At 38.0% G+C, this 26,110-nt stretch overlaps 1 protein-coding gene across 3 annotated transcripts in view; it reads left to right on the plus strand.

Annotated features, from left to right (window-relative positions):
- The window catches only part of LIN9 (lin-9 DREAM MuvB core complex component), an 86,652-nt gene that overhangs the window by 27,832 nt on the left and 32,710 nt on the right, over nucleotides 1–26,110 (plus strand). For all 3 annotated transcript variants that reach the window (XM_073011474.1, XM_007988266.3, XM_007988267.3), the window contains 4 exons: nucleotides 1,554–1,711; nucleotides 11,385–11,518; nucleotides 13,097–13,216; nucleotides 13,786–13,887. In XM_073011474.1, coding sequence (XP_072867575.1) covers nucleotides 1,554–1,711; nucleotides 11,385–11,518; nucleotides 13,097–13,216; nucleotides 13,786–13,887 — 514 coding nt within the window. The remainder of the gene's footprint in view (nucleotides 1–1,553; nucleotides 1,712–11,384; nucleotides 11,519–13,096; nucleotides 13,217–13,785; nucleotides 13,888–26,110) is intronic.

Raw genomic sequence — 26,110 nt, forward strand, 5'->3', positions numbered from 1 at the left:
TTCTTTGTGTTGGGAACATTATAATTTTTCTCTTCTAACTATGTGGAAATAGTCAATAAAAAACAAAGTAAAAGAAAAATAAAAACAAGAAATAGTCAATTATTAACTATAATTTTCCTACTATACTGTCAAATACTAGAACTTATTCCTTCTATCTCACTGTATTTTTTTTTTTTCTTTTTTTTTGAGACGGAGTCTCGCTCTGTTGCCAGGCTAGAGTACAGTGGCGTGATTTTGGCTCACTGCAACCTCCATCTCCTGGGTTCAAGCGATTCTCCTGCCTCAGCCTCCTGAGTAGCTGGGATTACAGGCACACACCGCCACGCCCGGCTAATTTTTGTGTTTTTGGTAGAGATGGGTTTCACCATATTGGCCAGGATGGTCTCAATCTCCTGACCTCATGATCCGCCCACCTCGGCTTCCCAAAGTGCTGGGATTACAGTTGTGAGCCACCGCACCCGGCCACAAGTCTGTTTTTATGATACTGCTTAGCTTACTAGTAACCCATTATCCTTTGCTTTATCTTCTCATATTCTTCCCATATATACAGCTTGAATCAATATTCAACAAGTTCAGAAATCATACAAAAAGTCATATTATCAGCTAAGATCTATGTGTATTCCAGTCCTTATTCATCATTGCTTACAACAATTTACTTTATACATTGCTTGTCTTTATATCCTTTTTTCTCATCGTGTTTGTTTAGTTTTTGAGACAACTTAAATGACAATAGAGCTCATAATGTACCTTTGAAAGTGAAAGCCATAACATGGCATGAACATGATGTTTAAATACTTTGCTTCATCCTGGGATTTGAAAATGGAAGCAAGATAGGCTCTAGAAATAAAAGGGAATTCAGCATTTATACTTTTAAGGCAGAAAGCATGATTAAAAGTTTACATAGTAGCAGGTCTCATCTGTAACTCCTGCATTGGTGTGTTTACTGGGTCACAGAGAAAATGTCATGTTCTTTTGGGTAGAATATTGAAATTGAACTTGGTCCCTATGAGATCTAGATTCCAGGCACAATTTCGTCACAGGATGGTGAAAAAATTATTTTGCTTTGTAGGAAGGAATAACCTGCTTTATGTTTTGTTTATTGAGACCCAGGCTGGAGTGCAGTGCCGCAATCTCAGCTCACTGCAACCTCTGCCTCCAGGTTCAAGCAATTCTCCTGCCTCAGCCCCTTGAGTAGCTGGGATTACAGGCGCATGCCACCACGTCTGGCTAATTTTTGTACTTTAGTAGAGATGGGGTTTCACCATGTTGGCCAGGCTGGTCTCAAACTCCTGACCTCAGTTGATCTGCCCACCTCGGCCTCCCAAAGTGCTGGGATTACAGGTGTGAGCCACCGCATCCAGCTGATTTTAAGTTTTTAATCCCTGCACTTGAGCCAAGGAGGTGGAGTTTGCAGTGAGCCGAGATCGTGCCACTGCACTCCAGCCTGGGCGACAGCCAGACCCTATCTCAAAAAAAAGAAGAAAAAAAGAAAAGATTTTAAGTTTTTATATGGGGTAGTTATCAGTTTGTATGTTTTTTATAATTTATTCTAGATGTTCTTCTGCATTTTTTGAGGAAGAGAGATCAGCATTAAAACAGAAACGGCAGAAAATAAGGCTCTTACAACAAAGGAAAGTTGCAGATGTTTCACAATTCAAAGATCTCCCAGATGAAATTCCTTTGCCTCTGGTTATTGGAACGAAAGTTACAGGTAAATGAAAACAAGCTCATTACTCTTTTGACTTGTAATTTTTAATCAAGGTAATCTTTTTTGTTTCTTTGGTTCTTATTTCATTTTTAATTACCAAGAAATATTTACAATAGACATCGTTAACCCTCACCCTATCCCTATCCCTCAACTCTCTCTGAGCCTGATTGATGCTCAGGGATGGAGTAGGAGTTCTGTAGTACACATCACTTGATCTTTTTTTTCCTTAGTGACTTTGATTTTTCACTAGGATGTGTTTACACGTACACATGAGACAAAATTCTGAAGGTGTAAGTAACCCAGATAATCTCCATTCAAGAAATGGCTTTTAAATTTAGAAAGCTTAAACTATAGCTCTGTGCAGTTTACAATAGAAGTTATTCTTTCTTCATGCATGAAATCTATTTTTTAAAGTAATTGGGAAAAAGTGTATTGATTCAAAGTAACATCTACTACAATGTAAACTAAAGCCGACTGCCACAAAGATGAAATTTAATAATCTATTGGAGTAAGTATAGCTATGTATTATTTTAAAGTTTGTTTTTGTTTTTGTTTTTTCTTTTTGAGACGGAGTCTCCCTCTGTCACCTAGGCTGGAGTGCAGTGGCGTGATCTTGGCTCACTGTGGCCTCGACCTCCCAGGCTCAAGCAATCCTCCTGCCTCAGTCTCCCAAAGTGCTGGGATAACAGGCATGAATCACCACACCTGGCCATAAATTTTTTAAATTTTAAATTATTCTATATTTTCCTTCTACATTATTTGTTTTCCTTTCCTAACAAGCCTTGTCTGGTTAGTTCACAAACACCATTGTTCTCCTGGACTTTGGGTCTAGAAATAGTCCATTTCTAATGATCGAATAAAACTGAATTACTCACTAGTCTGCTCAACATTTTTAGGGGTGTAAATTTTGTCCATTTTATAGATGTGATTCTGTGTACTCATAATATGGAGAGAAAGTGCAAAATCTCAGGTTTAAGTTAATCCTTAATTACTTAGTGAAGGCAAATTACAATATATGTAATACAAGAAATAAGGTGTTAAGTGGATAGAATAGGCTAGTAATTGTACTGAGTAATTGTAAGTGGACTTCAACCATTGAAAAATGGTCGGAGTAATTCGAGAATAGTTTTTGGAGGGAAGGGAACCTGGAGTTACATATTTATGTCATTTTTCCTGACTATAAAAGTGGTACATGTTTCTATTATATTGTAAAAATGATTAAGAGGAAATGTAGAAAATAGAGAAGAGACCAAATTATGCATATGAAATCCTAACACAGTTTATCTAGGAGAGACTAGATTTGGTAATAAATGAGTGTATATTGACAACTCACTGTGTAATCAACAGGTTATAGATGATATGATCCCTGTCTTAAAACTAGTCAGGAAATAGAGGTGGAAATGGGATGAGATGGGTAGACAGCATATTTGAAAAGTATATTAGTTCTAAAAACTCCATATAAATAACTACAGCAATAAAGTCTAGTATAAGTACTAATGCTGACATACTGATTTATGCCAGAGAAATGCTGACATGAGTCGAGTGACTCTCAGACTTATTAGGAAATCCTTAAAAATTCATTGTTCCAGAATTTTAAGGACTGGTGATATTATTTGACAAGACTGAAAATCTTAGTGTTTTTATGTAAGTATTCTTGTTACAGTGGTGAATAGGTTAGACAGGCTGTAGCAAAATGTGAGAAAACTAGTAGAGCTGTTTTGTGTGTTGTGTTTTTTATTTTTATTTTTGTTTTTTGAGACAAAGTCTTGCTCTATTGCCCAGGCTAGAGTGCAATGGTGCGATCTTGGCCTACTACAACCTCCGCCTCCAGGGTTCAAGCCATTCTCCTGCCTCAGCTTCCTGAGTAACTGGGATTACAGGCATCCACCACCACGCCTGGCTAATTTTTGTAATTTTTTTAGTAGAGATGAGATTTCACCAAGTTGGCCAGGCTGGTTGGTCTCAAACTCCCAACCTCAAGTGATCTTCTGTCCGCCTTGGCCTCCCAAAGTGTTAGGATTACAGGCATAAGCCACTGCACCCAGCCTAGAGCTTTTTTTTCTTTTTCTTCCTTTTTTTTCTTTCTTTTTTTGAGACAGAGTCTTGCTCTGTCGCCGGGCTAGAGTGCAGTGGCTCAGTCTCGGTTCATTGCAACCTCCGCCTCCCACGTTCAAGTGACTCTCCTGCCTCAGCCTCCCGAGTAACTGGGACTGCAGGCACACGGCACCATGCCCAACATATTTTGTATTTTCGCCCGACGTATTTTGTATTTTTAGTAGAGATGGGATTTCACCATGTTGGCCAGGCTGGTCTCGAACTCCTGACCTCGTAATCCACCCACCTTGGCCTCCCAAAGTGCTGGGATTACAGGTGTGAGCCACCACCCCTGGCCTAGCCTAGGGCTTTTTTAAAGCAATGTTTTACATTTTTTCTTTGGGCTAGTGCAGGGGTCAGTAAACTTATGGCCTGTCGGCCAAATCTAGCCTGCCACCCATTTATGTATAGTTTGTGAGCCTAGAATACTTTTTTTTTTTGTAAATGGTTGAAAAAAATCAAAAGAATAATGATATGTTGTGACTTATGGAAATTGTATCAAGTTCACAGGGCCTCCTTAAGGAGTAAACATGCTCTAAATAAGTTCATAACTGAAACAGACCAACCCACACAAAAAGCAAGTGTGACAGGATCAAAAAGATCTGCCAGTAATTTTTTTTGCCTACAAGAAAAAAATTCAATACCCTATGCAGCATACAATAAAAAATTGCTATACTTGTGGGGAAAAAAAAGACAATTCCATAGTCAATAAAAATGCCATCAATAGAGATAGACTCTGAGATGACTCAGATGTTGGGATTAGCAGACAATGACTTCAAAATAGCTATCATAAGACATGTTCATGAACTTAAATGTAAATATAAATATAATGAACACAGGAAGTCTTGAGTGAATAAATGGACATTTTTCAGATAAGAAAATGAATTTAGAACTGAAAAGTATAATATTTGAAAAGAAAAACTTCCGAATGAGCTTAAGAGCAAATTGGAAACAGTAAAAGAATGGGTTGGTGAACTTGAGAATGTATCAGTAGAAATTATCCAAGTATGAAAACAGGTAGGAAAAAGATGAAAAAAAAAAAAAAATAGACTCTCAGATCCCCCTGAGACAGTATTAAGCAAGATAACATATGTGTAATTGTGGTCCCCATAAAGACAGAGAAGCATTGGCACATAAAAAATATTAGACAAAACAAAAGCTGAAATTTTTCCAGAAGTATAGATCTAAGGTACTCTGAACCCCAAGCAGGATACCCACGTATACACAAAACCCATCATTAGACACAACACAGAAAATCTTCAGAGAAACTCTTAAAAGCAGTCACAGAAAAACAGCATATTATGTAAGAGGAGCACTGATATGGATGGCAGCCAACTTCATATCAGAAAAAATGCTAGAAGTAATGCCAAAAAAGTTCTTCAGACTGAAAGGAACTTTTTTACATTACATGATATCATATATAAACTGGAATCTACAGAAAGGACCATAGAACACCAGAAATGAATAAATATATGAATAAAATGAAATTATTGTGTTGCCAAGTTCTTAAATTTTATGTATGAACACACAGTATTAATTTAGTAGAAAGTAAAGGCCAGGCATAGTGGCTCACGCCTGTAATCCCAGCATTTTGGGAGGCCAAGGCAAGTGGATCACTTGTCTTTACTAGAAATACAAAAATTAGCTGGGAATAGTGATGCACGCCTGTAATCCTAGCTACTCGGGAGGCTGAGGCATAAGAATCACTTGAACCCAGGAAGCGGAGGTTGCAGTGAACTGAGATTGCACCACTGCACTCCAGACTGGGTGACAGAGTGAGACTCCGTCTCAGAAAAAAAAGAAAGAAAGTAATGTTGAGAGTGAGCATTATAGTTCCTAGCTCATTGTGGCTGAAAAACTTCAGTATGCATCAGAATCGAATCACCTGAAGGGCTTGATAAAACATATTGCTGGGCTCTACCTCTGAGTTTCTGATTCAGAAGGTCTGGGATAGCGCCTGGGAATTTGCGTGTCTGACAAGTTTCAAAGTAATGCTGCTGGTTTGGGAACTGCCTTTTTTAAAAAAAAAAAAAAAAAAAACAAATGCAGAGAAGTATAGCTAAAAAGTCAAAAGATAATTTGATTTTTTAAATACTGAATTTGGCCAGGTGCAGTGGCTCATGCCTATAATTCCAGCACTTTGGGAGGCCGAGGCAAGTCAATCACTTGAGCCCAGGAGTTTGAGACCAGCCTGGCAACTTGGTGAAACCCTGTCTCTACAAAAAATACAAAAATTGGTCAGGTGTGGTGATGTACTTCTGTAGTTCCAGTTCCTTGGAAGGCTGAGGTGGGAGAATTACCTGAGTCTCAACTTCAGGGAGAAGTGATTATACCACAGCACTCTAGCCTGGACAGAGTGAGACCTTGTCTCAAAAAAAAAAAAGATTATCTGATTTTAAAAAAAGATGGCAGGAAAGAAGGGACAAGGAACAACAACAAAAAACCCAAATGGGATAAATAGAAAATAGCAAGGTGGTAGACTTAAGTCTAGCTATCCTATTGTTATATTAAATGCCAGTGAACTATAAACACTTCTGCCAAGCACACTGGCTCACACCTATAATCCCAGTACTTTGGGGAGGCCAAGGCAGGAGGATCACTTAAGCCCAGGAGTTTGGGACTAGCCTCGGCTACATAGTGTGTTGCGGTGATAAGACCCAACACCAGGTTGTGGGGGCGATGAAGTCCAGCTGAATCAAAGGATTGAGAAAAAGACAGTTTGAGAAAGAAAGTGGGACCAGGGGCCGATCGCAATTGTGGAGGCTGTGAAGGCCCCAAGCTCTGGGAGCCCTTGCTGTTTATTGGTAATCCAACAAAGAAACAGGTGGTGAGAATGTGGGGCTCAAAAAGGCAGGCACATGATCTACAGCTGTGACGGCTTAGCATTTATATAGAACATGTTCTGCTACTTGAGATAACAAGAATACAATCTAGGAGCCTAGGAGGGCTAGAAGAAAGCCAGCAAGTCTAGACACATTCTAGGGGACATTATGTCAGACATGCAAGCCCTGCCTCAGCTTTTTTCCTAACACTTAGCTTTTTCCCAACATAGTGGGACCCTGTCTCTACAAATTAAAAAAAAAAAAAAAGAAGAAGGTTAAGCATGGTAGTGGGCACCTGTAGTCCCAGCTACTCAGGAGGCTGAGATGAGAGGATCATTTGAGCACAGGAGTTCTAGGCTACAGTGAGCTATGATCATGCCACTGCACTCCAGTTTGAGTAATAGAGCTAGACTTTGTCTCTTTAGGAAAAAAAAAAAAAAGAAAACCACTTCAATTAAAAAGTAAGTATTGACCAGGCATGGTGGCTCACGCCAGTAATCCCAGCACTTTGGGAGGCCAAGGCAGGCAGATCACTTGAGGTCAGGAGTTTGAGATCGGCCTGGCCAACATGGTAAAACCCCGTCTACACTAAAAATACAAAACTAGCTGGGTGTGGTGGCGTACGCCTGTAATCCCAGCTACTCAGGAGGCTGAGGCAGGAGAATCACTTGAACCTGGGAGGCAGAAGTTGCAGCAAGCCAAGATCACACCCATTACACTCTGCACTCTAGCCTGGGCAACAGTGAGACTCTGTCTCAAAGAAAAAAGAAGTAAAGATTATGAGACTGGATTTTAAAAAAAGTAAGACTCATCTATATGCTGTCTTCAAGAGTTATACTTAAAATATAAAATCATAGACAGGTTGAAAGCGAAAAGATTTTTTGAAAAAGATATGCAGTGCAAATAGTAACTGGAAGAAAGCTAAAGTGGCTATTTTAACATTAGAGAAAAATAGGTATCAAGACAGTATTGTCAGAGAGAAGTACTTCATAATGATAAAAATGGCCCGTTCATCAGAAAGATATACCAATCCTAATATTATGTATGTATATACTATATACCTAACAATAGAGCTTCAAAATACATGAAAGCAATAGTTGAGATAACTAAAGAAAGAAATAGACAAATCCGCAACATAGTTGTAGGTTTTAACACCTCACTTCCAATAATTAATAGGTAGAAGAAGCCAAAACATGTATGTACACGTATAGAGGATCTCAACAACACTATCAATTATCTTGATCTAAATAATATTTTTAGAATACTACACTCAACAACTGCAGAATATATATGCAAATGACTTGTTTATCAACATATACCATATACTGGCCCATTAAAAAATGTCAATAAATTTTGAAAGATTGAAATCATATAGAGAATTTCTCTGACTACAACAGAATTTAATTAAACATATTCCTTCTTTAGAAAATATTTTAGTAAACAAAGAGTAGTAGATTATTCCTCAAAAATGAGCAAAAAGAATAAAAAAGTCACTCTATTAGGGATTTTGCTGTAGGAACAAAGAATCTGGCAGGTAAAAAGTGACTGGACTTTGTGATTGTCATATACAGAGTTAGAAGCACAAGAGTTTGACAGATGCACTGGGTATTCAAAGTAATGGAAAATTTGAATAGTAGAGAAGTTTGGAAAAATGTCTAGACATGATACTTTAGCTACAGTATATAGGAAGTTGTTTGAGATGTGATACTTAAGCCACAGTTGTTTACCCCTGGAGAAATGAGAGTGTTAAAAAAGATATTAAAATCATTGATTTGTTAAGAAATTATAAGAATCTGAACTATCCTGAAAGTAATCTTCGTAAAATGAACAATAATTCCAGGTTATCTGGGATTTTCTGTAGGTTATCTAAAGGAGTAAATGGAAAATAAATAAAAATTTTATTTATCAAATAAATTTTTCAAAAAATAGAAATGAATAGGAAAAAAGTGCGTACATACACAAACTTTTTTTTTGTTTTTTGTTTGTTTTTTGTTTTTTGTTTTTGAGAGTCTTGCTCTGTCTTCCAGGCTGGGGTGCAGTGGTATGACCTTGGCTCACTGCAATCTCTACCTCGTGGGCTCAAGCATTCCTCCCACCTCAGCCTCCAGGGACTACAGGCACATGCCACCACATCTGGCTAATGTTTTTGTATGTTTTTGTAGAGATGGGGTTTTACCATGTTGCACGGGCTAGTCTTGAACTCCTGAGCTCCAGTGATCCACCCACTTGGGCCTCCCAAAGTGCTGGGATTACAGGCATGAGCCACTGCGCCCAGCTTCCTTTAATTCTTTGAATATATTTATAACAGCTGCTTTTTAAGTCTTTGCTAAATATATTATCTCTATCAATTTATTACTGTACTTTTCTTGATTAAGAGCCATACTTTCCTACTTCTTTACATGTCTAGTAATTTTTGGTGGAAAACTTGATATTTCAGATAATATATTATAGCAACTATGTATTCTGATTTTTTGGAGAGTTGTTGGATTTGCTTTAATAACTTGGCTATGCAAATACTGATGTCTCTGCTTCATGTTTTTATTCTTATATTTATTATTATTATTAAACTTGGTTTCCAAAGAGTTGTGCCTGTGTCTGCATATAATTTAGTGGTCAGGGCTGGGTGCAGTGGCTCACACCTGTAATCCCAACACTTTGGGAGTCTGAGGTGAGTGGAGTCAGGAGTTTGTGACCAGCCTGGCCAGCATAGTGAAACCCTGTCTCTACTAGAAATACAAAAAAAAAAAAAAATTAGCCGAGTGTGGTGGCGGGCACTTGTAATCCCAGCTACTCAGGAGGCTGAGGCAGGAGAATCGCTTGAACCCAGGAGGCGGAGGTTGCAGTGAGCTGAGATCATGCCACTGCACTCCATCCTGGGCAACAGAACGAGACGCCCATCTCAAAATAATAATAATAACTTAATGGCCACCTAATGATTTGAACAGAGGTTATTCTCAAACATCTTGATTGGGAAAAGCCTCACATTGATTTATATGTGAGTTGGAGAACGTATATACAAAGTTGCTGCTAGTTTTCAAGTCGTCTTTAGCTTTGACTTTTTGCCAGACTATTAGATCTTCCCCATCCATTTGCATAGTAACCCAGTTAGCCAGGGATGGTAGAGAGAGCTTATTTCCACCCTTTTATAGCTCTCTAGTTTCCAGGACCTCCCTGTTAAATTTCTGACTGTCTTTCATGACCAACCAAAATTCTGGCTGGTTTTTGTGACCAACCCTGAACTAATAAAACCATTCTCATCAACCACGTTGATGGTAGTAGTGGGTATGTGAATAACCTCATACAAAAAGGCCACTGAGTCCCCCTGCCCTAACTTGAAGCTCTAGCACTTTTTCAACAATAAACGTTTCTTGTTTTCTACATTTGATCCATTTCCAATACCCTGGAATGGTTTTTGACAATCTCATGACAATCTCATTCGTACTTGTTTTTTGTGGAGAGGAATTACCAGCCTCTTCATGCCACCATAACTAGTGGTCCTTTTCTATGTTTATATTTGTTTATTCAGCTTCATTATTCACATCTTCTGTATCCATGTTTACTTTTCCCTTAAAGGATCTGTCAGAAACTGAGAGGGATTTTCGTCCTCTACAGTTGTGTTTTTATCAATTGATCCTTTTATTTTAAACAGTTTTGTATTGTGTATTTCTGTGTTCTATTAAAATGTTGTGTATTATACTATTTGGTTAGTCTAAAATATATTAGTTTGCCCAGTTTAAAGCCATCGATGCTGCTGTTCTTAAATTTTTTACTCATGTCGGATGTTTGTTTGGATTTCTCTGATGTTATTTTAGGCTGGACTTAAATAATAGTGACACAGAGTTCATCTATGTCATCAGTTCCAAGACTACTAGTTTTAGTGATTCACTAGAAAGACTCAGAGTACTCAGTACATGTACTCATGGGTAACATTTGTTACAGTGAAGGATACAAAACAAAACTGGCAAAAGAGTAAGGTGCCTGGGGCAAAGTCCAGAGGAAACCACGGGCAAGTTTTCAAAAGTCCTCTCCCAATAGAGTCATGCAAGACTTTTTTAATTCCCCCAGAAACAAGTTGTCACAACGCTTGTAAGTGTTGTCTACCAGGGAAGCTCATTAGAGACTCAGTGACCAGAGTTTCTACTGGGGGCTGAGTATGTAGGCAACTTTTGCCTAGTACATACTAAAATTCCAGTCTTCTAGAGGGAAAGCAGGTATCCAGCATTAACCACATCATCTGCACAATCTAGACACAGTAAACCACCATTATTAATTAGGGAACGGTGGGAACACTTCTGAAATCAAAGTTCCCAGATACCAGACAAAGGCCAACCTTGCAAGGAGGTTTTCCTAAGTATAGCAGTCTCAGGCCTGCTGTATTAAATTCTTTAATTCTTTTCTACACAAAATCTTTGTCTTTTTTTTTTAAATTGAACTACTCCTGGTGCTTCACTCATGAGTTTAATGACCAAAGTTCTTTTGTTGTTTTTTTTGCAGTTAAATTATTTAAAATATTTTTCTCTTAATTTGGGAGTAATATAATTTTATTCATATGTGAAATTAGGGATCATCATATATAGTTTTGGTTTTTGTTTCAAAAAATCTTTGCTGTTTCTCTAAGCCAAAAATAAAGTGTATGCTTGTTTTGAAACTCTAATAGACAAAATACTGTACTATGATTTAAATTTCATGCTTGGAACAGTTTTATATTTGACTCTTCTTTGTATCTCCCACACATCATAATGCCTTTGTTCTTTTCTCAGCACGATTACGTGGTGTTCATGATGGTTTGTTCACTGGACAAATAGATGCTGTGGATACTCTTAATGCTACTTATAGAGTAACTTTTGATAGGACAGGGCTTGGAACCCATACCATCCCTGACTATGAAGTTCTCGTAAGTAGTATTTCATAATACATTTGTGTTTTATGCCTGTTAAATGTGTTATATAGAGTTTTCTTAGAAATCGTGTTTTATGATAGAATCAAGACTTTAGCTCACAGAGGAAGAGATCCTTAGGGGCCCCCAGCCCTATCTGCTAGACCCCTGGTTCAGAACTATACTTAAGTCTTCCATTTTCCAGGAACTAGAATTTCTCTGTTGGACCTTAACGACACGGCACTTTAGTATAACCAAACTGATGAGTCCTGACTAAACAACCTTGGAGAAGAAGCTACATAACATTTTCATTGCAGCTGTTAGGTTAAAGTATAGTCCTTTTGCAAAATTATTTTTAAAGTATGAAGTAACATCTTGTACTTATTTGTTCTCCTATTTTCAGAGGTATGCAGGATGGGTGTTAATTACCTTCGCTTTTGCATGATGAAACTCAGACATAAGTACAGTTGCGTAGTTTATTCAAGGCTCTAGATCTGGTTTCCTATTAGGCTGAGACTAGAATCGAGATCTTTTTTTTTTTTTTTGAGACGGAGTCTTGCTCTGTCGCCCAGGCTGGAGCGCAGTGGCGTGAACTCGGCTCGCTGCAACCTCTGCCTAGAATGTATTTTTATATATGTATGTCTGTCTTTGTAAATATATTTCCCAAAAGAAATATATATATATATATATGTATATATCTCCTTAGTGCAGAAATACAATATTGCTTGATATCTCTCCACAATAGGAGAGGAAGAAAGTTGGAACTAAATGTAGAACAGAGTACACTACTCTTAAGTTTTTACATTAAAGGATTAAATCTTTAAACTCTCCTTTCAAAAAAAGTAAATTGGCTGGGCACGGTGGCTCATGCCTATAATCCCAGCACTTTGGCAGGCCGAGGTGGGTGGATCACCTGAGGTCAGGAGTTCGAGACCAGCCTGGCTAACATGGTGAAACCGCATTTCTACTAAAAATACAAAAAGTTAGCCAGACGTGGTGGCACGCGCCTGTAATCCCAGCTACTTGGGAGGCTGAGGCAGAAGAATTGCTTGAACCCAGGAGGTGGAGGTTGCAGTGAGCCCAGATCACGCCATTGCACTCCAGTTTGGTCAACAAGAGTGAAACTTGGTCTCAAAAAAAAAGTAAATTGCTTCTCTGTTTAATTAATTTAACTGTTTTTATGAGATCACCCAAATATTTCTCCCTGGCTAAATAAGAATTGATTTTTAATTACTGTAGGATATATTCAGACAGTCTAAATGCAGATAACCAAAAGTGGCCATAGAAAACTTTAATAATAATCTTTGATTCTCTGAACTATTTTGACCCTCCCCTTTTTTTTTAATTTCTTTTTGTCTTCTGGAGGTTCATCCTTTTGGCAGCAAAGTAGTGTTTTCATACTCTGTTTTAAGTTCTAGCGTTTGATCTGTATAGACTAATATGCTACTCTATAAATAATTAAATATATAAGTAATAAATTCTATATGAATCATAGAATATGCGCAAATATATATATCTCAAGCTGAAATACAATAATTATAAAGCTTAAATGATGATAAATTTCTTTAAGTTTTGTGGATTAATCTGTTTTCTCAGAGTAATGAGCCTCATGAGACAATGCCAATTGCTGCCTTTGGACAAAAACAGCGGCCTTCTCGATTTTTTATGACCCCACCACGGTTACATTATACTCCTCCTCTCCAGTCACCAATTATAGTAAGTATATTTTAGAAATATTATCAATAATTTAATTGATTATTACGAAGGTGAACTATATTCTTAAGAAATACACATCTATTACAACTTCAAAAGATACGCACACTATTTTGAATTGAAAATATTAAATAACATAAATAGTTGCTTCACCTCCAGAAATATTTTCCTTTTTATTGGATTTTAATATAATATTAATTATAACAGAATTTTCTCTTTTTCTAAAAGTAAGATACTTCCTGGCTGGGCGCAGTGGCTCATGCCTGTAATCCCAGCACTTTGGGAGGCCGAGGCAGGCAGATCATGAGGTTTGAGACCAGCTGACCAACATGGTGAAATGCCATCTCTGCTAAAAATACAAAAATTAGCTGGGTATGGTGGTGCGCACCTGTAATCCCAGCTGCTTGGGAGGCTGAGGCAGGAGAATCACTTGAACGTAGGAGTCGGAGGTTGCAGTGAGCTGAGATCACATTTGGCAACAGAGCGAGACTCTGTTTAAAAAAATAAAATAAAAAAATAAGTTTCTTCCTCTGAATAGTCAATGATTAAATAATTCCCTTTTATTCCCACAGGATAATGATCCTTTATTGGGACAGTCGCCGTGGAGAAGTAAAATTTCTGGCTCTGACACTGAAACATTAGGTGGTTTTCCAGTAGAATTTCTTATCCAAGTGGTAAGAATTGTTCTGAGTATCTTGGCTCTTTGTTTAAAAACTCAATGTATTTTATGTTATTAAAGTTGAAAATTTTTCTAGGGCCGTGTAGGTTTGTCACCGTGTAGGTTTTAAGAGGTACTATTTCCAACAAAGCCTAAAAATAAAAGTTATAAAAAAAAGAAAAGACTTACAGATCTTTTTCTTGAGCTTTGTCTTGTGTCTGAGTTCTTATTATTCTGCTATTTTAAGGGCTCAAACATTCTTGCATATGTTCTGTGAAATTCTGAATGTTTGGCTGTTAATAACTTGGGTAACTATGAAGGCTTTTATTTAGTAACCTCAGCATATTCTGCTATCATTAGTCAGTTCAACAGTTATGATGTCCTGGCTAGCTTATATGGTTAGAAGAAATTTTATTTCTTTTCAGAGACTAGAAACAGGTATTCACTTGCTAAGTACTTAGTGATTAGACACTGAGAAATCTAAGCCTAAACTGAAATAAGTGTAAGTATTATATTGGAAAATTTTCCTTATAGCTGGACTCTTAAAAATGTAATGAGTTTGAAAATTAGATTAAATAAATTTTTTAGTTTGAATCATAGTCTAATAATGTATTGTTTCATTTCCTTTTTGGAAAATGAAAACTATTTTGGCTTGGGATAGATAGGATCTTTATTTTCATTTATTTATTTAGAGACTGAGTCTCGCTCTGTTGCCCAGACTGGAGTGCAGTGGGTCGATCTCGGCTCACTGCAACCTCCACCTCCCAGATTCAAGCTTTTCTCCTGCTTCAGCCTCCTGAGTAGCTGGGATTACAGGCATGCACCACTACGCCCAGCTAATTTTTTTGTAATTTTAATAGAGATGGGGTTTCACAGGGCTGACCAGGCTGGTCTCCAACTCCTAACTTCACCTTGGCCTCCCAAAGTGCTGGGATTACAGGCGTGAGCCACCACATCCGGCTGATACAATCTTTATAAATAAAAATGTTTATAACATAATCCGTGAAAATATTCACAGTGTTCTTTTGCAGTTGATGTTATTTTGAGGAAAAGTCTTGTCAGTTTTGTGTCTGTATATAGCATTCTGTGTTCCTCAATCACATTTTTAATTTAATATTTATTTATTTATTTATGTTATTTGAGACAGAGTCTCACTCTGTCATCCAGGCTGGAGTGCAGTGGCACGATCTCAGCTCACTGTAGCCTCCACCTCCCAGGTTCCAGTGATTCTTCCACCTCAGCCTCCCAAGTAGCTGGGATTACAGGCGCATGCCACCACACCCAGCTAATTTTTTGTATTTTTGGTAGAGACGGGGATTCACCATGTTGGCCAGACTGGTCTCAAACTCCTGACCTCAAGTGATCTGCCCTCAGCCTCCCAAAGTGCTGGGATTACAGGCATGAGCCACTGCGCCTGGCCTATTTATTTTTTTGAGAGAAAGAATCACTCTGTTGTCCAGGCTGGAGTATAGTGGTGCCATTATGGCTCACTGCAGCCTTAACCTCCCAATCTCAGGCAGTCCTCCCACCTCAGTCTCCCAAGTAGCTGAGACTATAGGCATGTACCACCACTCCCAGCTAATATATATTTTTTTAGTTTTATAGAGATGGAGTCTCACTGTGTTACCTAGGCTGGTCTCGAACTCCTAGGCTCAAATGATCCTCCCACCTTGGCCTTCCAAAGTGCTAAGATTACAGACTTGAGTCACCAAGCCCAGCCAATGATATATTGTTAGTTATCCTTGCAGTATAAAATTTCTCACACCTTTGGCTTCTTGAGGCAGATGAATATTTTTATATGAAAGATTGAAAATGTAATAAGAGCAAAGACTTATTCTTTTCACAAAGAAGACACTTGTTTTTAATTCTTTCTTTTAAATAGTAGAAGTAAAAACAAAGCTAATATGTTATATTTGAACAGGTGTTGTGTGTGTGTGTGAGAGTTTGAGAGAGATCCATAAGCAAAGGGAGCCAGAAGCTAAGTACTACTACACTATGTCTACATAGTGATATTTTTATTGATCTTTGTTATATTTGATTTTTGATTCAGTACACTTTTTTCTTTAGAGAGGTTTTAGGTTCATAGCAAAATTGAGAAGATGATACAGATATTTCCCATATACTTCCTGACCCCACACCTGTGTAGTCTCCCCCTATTATCTCCCACCAGAGTGGTATATTTGTTACAGTCATTACCTTCATTAACACATCATTTCACCTAAAGACCATAGTTCACATTAATGTGTTTAAGGGTGTGGAACATTTTAAGAGTTTTGACAAATGTATAATATCATGTATCTACCATTATGTATCATATAGAGTAGTTTCGCTGCCCTAAAAATCTTCTGTTTCACCTTTTTATCCCTTCCCCTGAGCCCCTGGAAATCACTGATCTTTTTACTGTTTTCATAGTTTTGTCTTTTGCAGACTGTCATATATTTGAAGTCATACAGTATATAACCTTTTTATATTGGTTTCTTTCACTTACTAGTATACATTTAAGTTTCTTTCATGTCTTTTCATGGCTTGATAGCTCATTTCTTTTTAGCATTGGATAATATTACATTGTTGGGATGTACCACAGTTTATTTACTCATTGACAAACTGAAAGGCATCTTGGTTGCTTTCGAATTTTGGCAATTACAAATAAAGGTGCCATAAACATCTGTGTGCAGGTTTTTGTGTAGCCGTAAGTTTTCAGCTCCTTTGGGTAAATACCAAGGAGTGTAATTGCTGGATCATATGGTAAGAGTATGCTTAGTTATATAAGAAACTGACAAGCTGTGTTCTAAAGTGGCTGTACCATTTTGCATTCCATCAGCAGTGAATGGGATTTCCTGTTGTACCACATCCTCATCAGCATTTGGTATTGTCAGTGTTCTGGATTTTGGCGATTCTAATAGGTTTGTTGTGGTATCTTATTATTTAAATTTGCATTTCCCTGATGACATATACATTTCCTCACTGAGCATCTTTTCATATGCTTATCTGCCATCTGTATATCTTCTTTGGTGAGGTGTCTGTTAAGGTCCTTGGCTCATTTTTTAATCCAATTGTTTGTTTTCTTATTGTTGGGTTTTAAGAGTTCTTTGTATATTTTGGGAAGCAGTTCCTTATCAGATGTATATTTTACAAATATTTTCTCCCAGTCTGTGGCTTGTCTTTTCATTCTCTTTACGTCTTTAACCAAACAGAAGTCTTTAATTTTAATGAAGTTCAGCTCATCATTTCATTCTTTCATGGATCATGCCTTTGGTGTCATATTTAAAGTGTTGTTGTAAAACCAAAGTCATCTAGATTTTTTTTCCTGTGTTACTTTCTAGGAGTTTTATAGTTTTGGATTTTACATCTATGTTTGTGATTTTGTCTGTGAAAGGTGTAAGGTTTTTCTCTAGCTTCTTTTTTTGTTTTGTTTTGTATGTGGGTGTCCAGTTGTTGCAGCACCATTCATTGAAAAGACTGACTTTTCTCCACTGTTGCCCATTTGTTGAAGATAATTGATTATGTGGATTTATTTCTGGGCTCTCTATTCTGTTCCATTGATCTATTTTATTTTATTCTTTGCTACTACCACGCTGTCTTGGTTACTGTAGCTTTATAGTATGTTTCAAAGTTGAATAGCATCAGTCACTCAACTTTGTTCTTCTACTTCAATATTGTGTTGGCTATAGTAGGTCTTTTGCCTTTCAATATAGACTTTAGAATCATTTTGTCAATATCCGTAAAACAACTTGCCGGGATTTTGACTTGTATCGCATTGAATTTATAGATCAAGTTGAGAAGAACTAGTATCTTGACAGTGTTGTGTCTTATTATCCATGAACATGAAATATCTCTTATTTAGTTCTTTGATTTCTTTCATCAGAGTTTTGCTCATATAGATCTTGTACATATTTGTTAGATTTATACTTAAGTATTTCATTTTGGGAGTGTTAAGGTAAATGATACTGTGCTATATTTTTAATTTCACATCATACTTGTTTATTGTTGGTATATGACAAAGCAGTTGACTTTTGTATGTTAACTTTGTATCCTGCAACTTTGCTGTAGTCACTTATTAATTCCAAGGATTTTTTTTTTGTCAGTTCTTTCAGATTGTCTACATAGGCAGTCATGTCACCCGCCTAAAACAGACAGTTTTTTTTTTTTTTCTTCCCAATTCTACCTTTTATTCCTCTTTCTTGTCTTATTGCATTAGCTAGGACTTCCAGTATGATGTTGAAAAGAGTGATAAGAGAGGACATCGTTGCCTTATTCCTGATCTTAGTGGGAAAACTTCTAGTTTCTCACCATTAAATATGATATTTGACATGGGGTTTTTTTGTAGATTTTTTTTTTGTTTATCAGGTTGGGAAAGTTGTCTATTCCTAGTTTACTGAGAGTTTTTATCATGAATGAGTGTTGAATTTTGTCAAATACTTTGCGTCTATCAATCTGATCATATGATTTTTCTTCTTTAGCCTACCGATGTGATGGATTATATTAATTAATTTTCTTTTTTTTTTTTTCCTTTTTTTTTTTTTTTTAGATGGAGTCTTGCTCTGTTGTCCAGGCTGGAATGCAGTGGCACGATTTTGGCTCACTGCAACCTCCACCTCCCGGGTTCAAGCATTCTCCTGCCTCAGCCTCCTGGGTAGCTGGGACTACAGGCACATGCCACCACGCCTGGGTAACTTTTTAGTAGAGACAGGGTTTCACTGTGCTGGCCTCCTTGAACTCCTGACCTCAAATCATCTACCCACCTCAGCCTCCCAAAATGCTGGGATTACAGGCGTGAGCCACCACGCCCAACTTATATTAATTAATTTTCAAATGTTGAATCAGCCTCGCATACTTCAGATAAATCTCACTTGGGGCCAGGTGCGGTGGCTCACACCTGTAGTCCCAGCACTTTGGGAGGCCAAGGCAGGTGGATCACGAGGTCAGGAGATCGAGACCATCCTGGCTAACATGGTGAAATCTCATCTCTACTAAAAATACAAAAAAATTAGCTGGGTATGGTGGTGGGCACCTGTGGTCCCAGTTACTTGGGAGGCTGAGACGGGAGACTGGCGTGAACCCAGGAGGCAGAGCTTGCAGTGAGCCGAGTTCACGCCACTGCACTCCAGCCTGGGCGACAGAGCAAGACTCTGTCTCAAAAAAAAAAAAAAAAAAAAGTCTCACTTGGCTGTGATCTTAAATCCTTGTATACATCATTGGATTCAATTTGCTAATATTTTATTGAGGATTTTTGCTTCTGTGTTTATGAGAGATACTGATCTATAGTTTTTTTCTTTTCATGTTTGGACAGGGGATCTATGTTGCCCAGGCTGGGCTAAGACTCCCGGGTTCAAGTGATCCTCCCACTTCAGCCTCCCAGTAGCTAGGACTATGAGTACATTCCATTATGCATGGCTTGTTGTTGTCTTTCACAGTGTCTTTGTCAGATTTTGGTATTAAGGTAATGCTAACCTTGGAGAATGAGTTAGGAAGTATTTTCTCTGCTTCTATCCTCTAAAACATTACAGAGGTTGGGTATAATTTCTTCCTCAAATGTTTAGTAGAATTCCTCAGTGAACCCATCTGGGCCTGGTGCTTTCTATTTTGGAAGGTTATTAATTATTGACTCAATTTATTTAATAGATGCAAACCTATTCAGAGCCTTCCACTTTTTTCTTGTGCGAGTTTTAGAAATTTCAAGGAGTTTGTTCGTTTTTTCTTTTTTAGGTTATAAAAATATATATATATATATATGGGCATATAGTTGTTTATAGTATTCTTTTATTATCTTTTTAAAGTCCATAGGATCTGTAATGAGGCCCCTTTTTCATTTCTGAAATTAATAATTTGTGTCCTCTTTTTTCTTAGCCTAGCTAGAGGCTTATCAATATCATTGATCTTTTTAAAGAACCAACTTTTGGTTTTGTTGATTTTTTTCTATTAATTTCCTATTTTTAATTTTATTGATTTCTGCTCTAATTTTATAATATTCTGCTTACTTTGTATTTAATTTGCTTTTTAGTTTCCTAAGGTGGAAGCTTAAATTACTGATTTTAGATCTTCTTTACTAATAAATGCATTCGATACTACAAATTTCCCACTAAGCGCTGCTTTGACTGCATCACACAAATTTTGACAATTTGTCTCTTTATTTTTATCTAGTTCAGAATATTTTTCCATTTCTTCTTTTAGATTGCTTTTTTGACTCATGTATTATTTAGACATATCTTCAGATTTTACAGCTTTCTTTGTTATTGATTTCTGGTAGAAGTTCATTGTGGTGTGAGAGCATACATTGTATGATTTCTATTCTTTTAATTTTGTTAAGGTATGTTTCATGGCCCAGAATGAGATCTTCATGAATTTTCTGTACAACCCTGAGTAGAAAGTATATTCTGCAGTTGTTGGATGAAGTAGTCTATAGATACCAATTATATCCAGTTAATTGATGATATTGTTGAGTTTATGTCCTTGCTGATTTTCCGCCCGTTGGATCTGTTCATTTCTGATAGGGGGGTATCCAAATCTCCAACTGGTGGATTGATCTATTTGTCAATAGTTAATGTATTTTGCCTCATGTTTTGATGTTCTGTTATTAGGCATGTAAATATTAAGTATTGTTGGCCGGGTGCAGTGGCTCACGTCTGTAATCCCAGCCCTTTGGGAAGCTTAGGCGGGCAGATCACTTGAGGTCAGGAGTTTGAGACCAGCCTGGCCAACATGGTGAAACCCCATCTTTACTAAAAATACAAAATTAACCAGGTGTAGTGGCAGATACCTGTAATCCCAGCTACTCGGGAGACTGAGACAGAATTGCTTGAACCTGGGAGGCGGAGGTTGCAGTGAGCTGACATTGCACCACTGCACTCCGGCCTGGGTGACAGAGCAAGAATCTGTCTCAAAAAAAAAAAAAAAGAACAGAAAAAATATTATGTCTTCTTAGAACATTGACCCCTTTTTCATTATGTAATGCCCCTTTTTATTCCTGACGCCTTTTCTTGCTCTGGAGTCTACTTTGTCTGAAATTAATATAACTGCTCCTCCTTTCTTTTGATTAGTGTTAGCATGGCATATTCTTTATCCATTTACCTTTTTTTTTTTTTTTTGAGACGAAGTCTTGCTCTGTCACCCAGGCAACCTCTGCCTCCTAGGTTCAAGCGAGTCTCATGCCTCAACCTCCTGAGTAGCTAGGATTACTTGTCCACCACACCTGGCTAATATTTGTATTTTTAGTTGAGACAGGTTTTTTCACCATCTTGGCCAGGCTGGTCCAGAACTTCTGACCACGAGAAATGTGCCTGCCTCAGCCTCCCAAAATGCTGGGATTACAGGTGTCAGCCACTGAGCCTAGCCCTGTTTTTTTTGTTTGTTTTTTGTTTTTGAGAACAGGGTCTCCCTCTGTAGCGTAGGCTGGAGTGCAGTGGCTCACTACAGCCTCAACCTCCTGGGCTTAAGAAATCCTCCCACCTCAACCTCCCAAGTAGCTGGGACTACAGGCATAAGCCACCACACCTGCTAATTTTTGTATTTTTTGTATGGACATGGGGTGTCAGTGTACCCTAGGCTGGTCTTGAACTCCTTGGCTCGAGCAATGGGACCCACCTCGGCCTCCCGAAGTACTGGGATTATAGGGGTGAGCCACCACACCTGGCCTTCATCCATTTACTTTTAATCTATCTGTGTCTTTATGTTTAGATTTCAAAGTGATTATTGATATAATTGGATTATCATACAGTAATATCTGTCATATTTATTACTATTTTCTATTCGTTGCTCATATTCTTTATTTCTATTTTTATATTCCACTCTTTTTTTTTTTTGCCTTTTATGGTTTAATTTATGTAATTCCATTTTTCTCTGCTTTTTTAGCATATAGGTTATACTTTTTTCTTTTAACTTTCTTTAATGGTTGCTCTAGAGTTTACATTATAAACTTTTACAACTAATCCACATCCACTTTCAAATAACACTGTACAGCTTCATGGGTAGTATTAGTACCTGATAATAACAAAATAATCCTAATTAATCCCTCCTTTCCTTTGTATCATTGCTGTCATTATTTTATTTATACCTAAGCATGCATAAGCATATATACACATAATCATATATAATCAAATATGCTGTTGCTGTTATTATTTTGAGCAAACTGTTATCTGTTGGAACAATTAGGAATAAGGAAAATAAAAGTTTGTATTTTACCTTCAATGTATTCTTTCTTTGATACACTTCCTTTATTTATATATGAATTTCTGACATGTATCATTTTCTTTTTCTCTAAAGAACATCATTTAACATTTCTGGCCGGGCGTGGTGGTTCACGCCTGTTGTCCTAGCACTTTGGGAGGCCGAGGTGGGTAGATCACTTGAGGTCAGGAGTTCAAGACCAGCCTGGCCAACATGGTGAAACCCCATCTCTGCTAAAAATACAAAAATTAGCCGGGCATGGTGGCGCTTATAGTCCCAGCTGCTTGGGAGGCTGAGGCATGAGAATCGCTTGGACCTGGGAGGTGGAGGTTTTAGGGAGCCAAGATCACTCCATTGCACTCCAGCCTGAGCAAGAGAGCAAGATTCCATCTCAAAAAAAAAAAAAAAGAAAAAGAAAAAGAAAACATTTCTTACAAGGCAGCCCTACTAGTGACAGATTTTCCCAAGTTTCTTTCTCTGAGAAAGTCTTTATTTTTCTTTCACTTAAAAAATTTTTGTTTTATTGGCCGGGCATGGTGGCTAACGCCTGTAATCCCAGCACTTTGGGAGGTTGAGGCGGGTGAATCATGAGGTCAGGAGATCGAGACCATCCTGGCTAACACGGTGAAGCCCCGTCTCTACTAAAATTACAAAAAATAAGCTGGGCGTGGTGGCAGGTGCCTGTAGTCCCAGCTTCTCGGGAGGCTGAGGCAGGAGAATGTCGTGAACCTGGGAGGTAGGGCTTGCAATGAGCCAAGACTGTGCCACTGCACTCCCACCTGGGCAACAGAGCAAGACTCTGTCTCAAAAAAATAAAAAAAAAATTATTTTATTTATTATTGTAGAGATGACGTCTAGCTGTTTTTCTCAGGCTGCTCCAGAACTCCTGGGCTTAAGCAGTCCTCCCTCTTGGCCTTCCAAAGTGCTGAGATTATAGGCGTGAGCTATGATGCCCAGTCCTGTTTTACTTTTGAATGATAATTTCATAGGGTGCAGGGGTTTAGATTGCCAGATTTTTTTTCTCAACACAAGACATTTCACTCCAGTCTCCTCTTGCTTGCCTGGTTTCTAAGAAGTCAGATGAAATTCTTATCTTTGCTCCTCTATCAGCAAAGTGTTTTCTTTCAGGATTTTTTTTTTCCTTTTTTTAGTATGTAGAGATGGGGTTTTGCCATGTTGCCCAGACTGGTCTCGAACTGCTGGGCTCAAGCAATCTGCCCGTCTCAGCCTCCCAAAGTGCTGGGATTATAGGCATGAGCCACCATAGCTGAACCAGAATTTTTCTTTGTCTTGGATTTTCTGTGGTTTGAATATGATAGGTGTAAATCTAGAGGTTTTTGTGGCATTTTCTCTGCTTGGTATTCTCTGAGCTTCTTAGATCTTTGGTTTGGTATTTGACATTATATTGGGGAAACTCTCATTCATTATATTTCAGATAGTTCTTCCTTTTTTTTCCTCTCTTTCCTCTCCTTGTATTTCCATTAATGCATGAAGTTACACCTTTTGTAGCTGTCCCACAATCCTTGGACATTCTGTGCTGACTTTTTCAGTCTTTGTTCTCTTTGTTTTTTAGTTTTGGAAGTTCCTATTAATATATCATCTTCTGAGATAACTGTTGTGGAAGGAAAAAAAAAAGAAAAATAAATAATATATCCTCAAGCTCAAGAAATTTTCATCTCTCTGCTTGCATTGCCCATCTGTTCTTGCATGCTATTTTATCCATTAGAGGCCTTAGCTTATTACTCATAGTTCTTTAAAATTTCAACATCCCTGCTATATCTAAGGCTGGTTTTTATGCTTGCTTTGTCTCTTCAAACTATGTTTTTTGCCTCTTGGCGTACCTTGTAATTTTTTCTTAATTGCCAAACAAGATGTACTATGTAAAAGGAACTGTGTCAGCCTGAGCCTCTAGACTGTGAACTTCACAATTGCACCTCAGTTTTTCCTCCTCTTAGGTGGTACGGGGTGGCTAGAGTGGGCTGGGATTGGGTTTTTCTCTTGCCCCAGGTCAGTTAGCCTCTGATAAAACCCTAGCATGTTAGCTTCTGGTTAAATACTTTTTCCTGAGGTCAGGCCTTGCTAAGAAGAACAGAATGCTCCTTTTTAATTCAAAATTGTTAGTTTTCTCTTCCCCTTGCAGGAAACAAGAGGGTGTATTTCTGCAGTATTCACTAAGAAACAGATTAAGCCCCTGGAAGTAAAACTCACAAAAGTATGCTTTTCAAAAAACCCTCATAACTGGGTCCCATTGAGTAAATGCTTAATGGTCAGACTTGCCCGCACCTACCACATAAATTACAGTTCCGTTTTTCCTACCCCAGCACTGGTTCCTAGAGGTTTTTGCTCACATGTTTCTGCTCCAGTAAATTGTGATTCTACATATTTGCCTTTCATTCTTTCTAATTTTGTGGACAGTTTGCTTTGGCCCTCAATTCTCTTAGAGATCTAAGAAGTGTCGTTGATTTTTTTAAGTATGTTCAGTTTTTTACCTGGTGTTAGGATGGAGTAGCACCTTCCAAGCTTCTTATATCCCAGACTGTAAACTGAAAGTCTATGTATTTGATTTTAGTACTTAATTTAAAATTTATAATCTATATGTAAAGCCTAGTTAAAACACTACTTCCACTATTAAGATATTTAAGAGGTAAAAATAAAATTTATTTTATGTCCTTACCTTTTATAGTATGTGAGGTTTTATAAAACTCAGTTTTGCTCTTAAGTGTTGAAGTTGATATTTTGATTTTTTGCTGTTCCAAATATATTTTTTCTTATGACAAAATACACGTTAAAAATGTTTTGCTGCCAGGCACAGTGGCTCACACCTGCAATCCCAGCACTTTGGGCAGCCAAGCTGGGAGGATTGGGAGTCTAGGAGTTCAAGACAAGCCTGGGCAACAGAGACAAGGATTGAGTCTAGGAGTTGACAACAAGCCTGGGCAACATAGTGAGACCCCCATCTCTACAAAAAATACAAAAATTAGCCAGGTGTGGTGGCACGCCCCTGTAGTCCCAGCTACTCGGGAGTCTGAGGTGGGAAGATCACTTGAGCCCAGGAGGTTAAGGCTGCAGTGAGCCATAATCACGCTACTGCACTCAGCCTGGATAGCTATAAGCTACCACGCCCGACCTTATTCTTTCTTTCTTTTTTTTTTTTTTTTTCTTTTTTGAGACAGAGTCTTGCTCTGTTGCCCAGGCTAGAACGCAGCAGTCATGTGATCTCGGCTTCACCTCCCAGGTTCAAGCAACCCTCATGCCTCAGGCTCCCGAGTATCTGGGACTACAGGCTCGAGCCACCACGCCTGGCTAATTTTTGTATTTTTAGTAGAGATGAGGTTTTACCATCTTGGCCAGGCTGGTCTTGAACTCCTGACCTCAGGTGATCTATCAGCCTCAGCCTCCCAAAGTGCTGGGATTACATACAGGCATAAGCCACCATGCCTGGCCAAAAAAGGGTTATCTCTTAGAAATAAATAATAAGGGCTGGGCGTGGTGGCTTATGCCTGTAATCCCAGCACTTTGGGAGGCCAAGGCAGGTGGATCACCTGAGGTCAGGAGTTTGAGACCAGTCTGGCCAACATGGTGAAACTCCATTACAGGCAGATTTCTTTTTTTTAAGAAACATAACTACACTATCTATTACATCTATAAAAGCTTAAATGTCAATATCAAATATCCAGTTGGTATTCAGATTTTTCAGTTGTTTTTTAAATGTTGAGTGCCTTTTTTCTCCATTCAGCTTATTGAAGAAACTGGATCCATACAGTCTCCCACAGTCTCAATTTTTCTGACTAAATCCTTGTGGGTTTATTTAACTTGTTCTTTGTATTTTATGTAAATTGAAAATTATATCTAGAGGTTTGATTGGATTTAGGTTTTTTGATTGGCTGTTTGTTTTCATGTGACTACTTTTACAGGTGGTTTTGTGTTCTTTTGATAGGAGGCATTTATTTATTTATTTGTTTATTATGAGATGGGGTCTTGCTCTGTTGCCCAGGCTGGAGTCCAGTGGCATGATTTCAGCTCACTGCATCCTCCACCTCCCAGGCTCAAGAAGTTTTCCCACCTCAGCCTCCTGA

The sequence above is a fragment of the Chlorocebus sabaeus genome, chromosome 25, assembly GCF_047675955.1.
Source record: "Chlorocebus sabaeus isolate Y175 chromosome 25, mChlSab1.0.hap1, whole genome shotgun sequence".
NCBI lineage: Eukaryota > Metazoa > Chordata > Mammalia > Primates > Cercopithecidae > Chlorocebus > Chlorocebus sabaeus.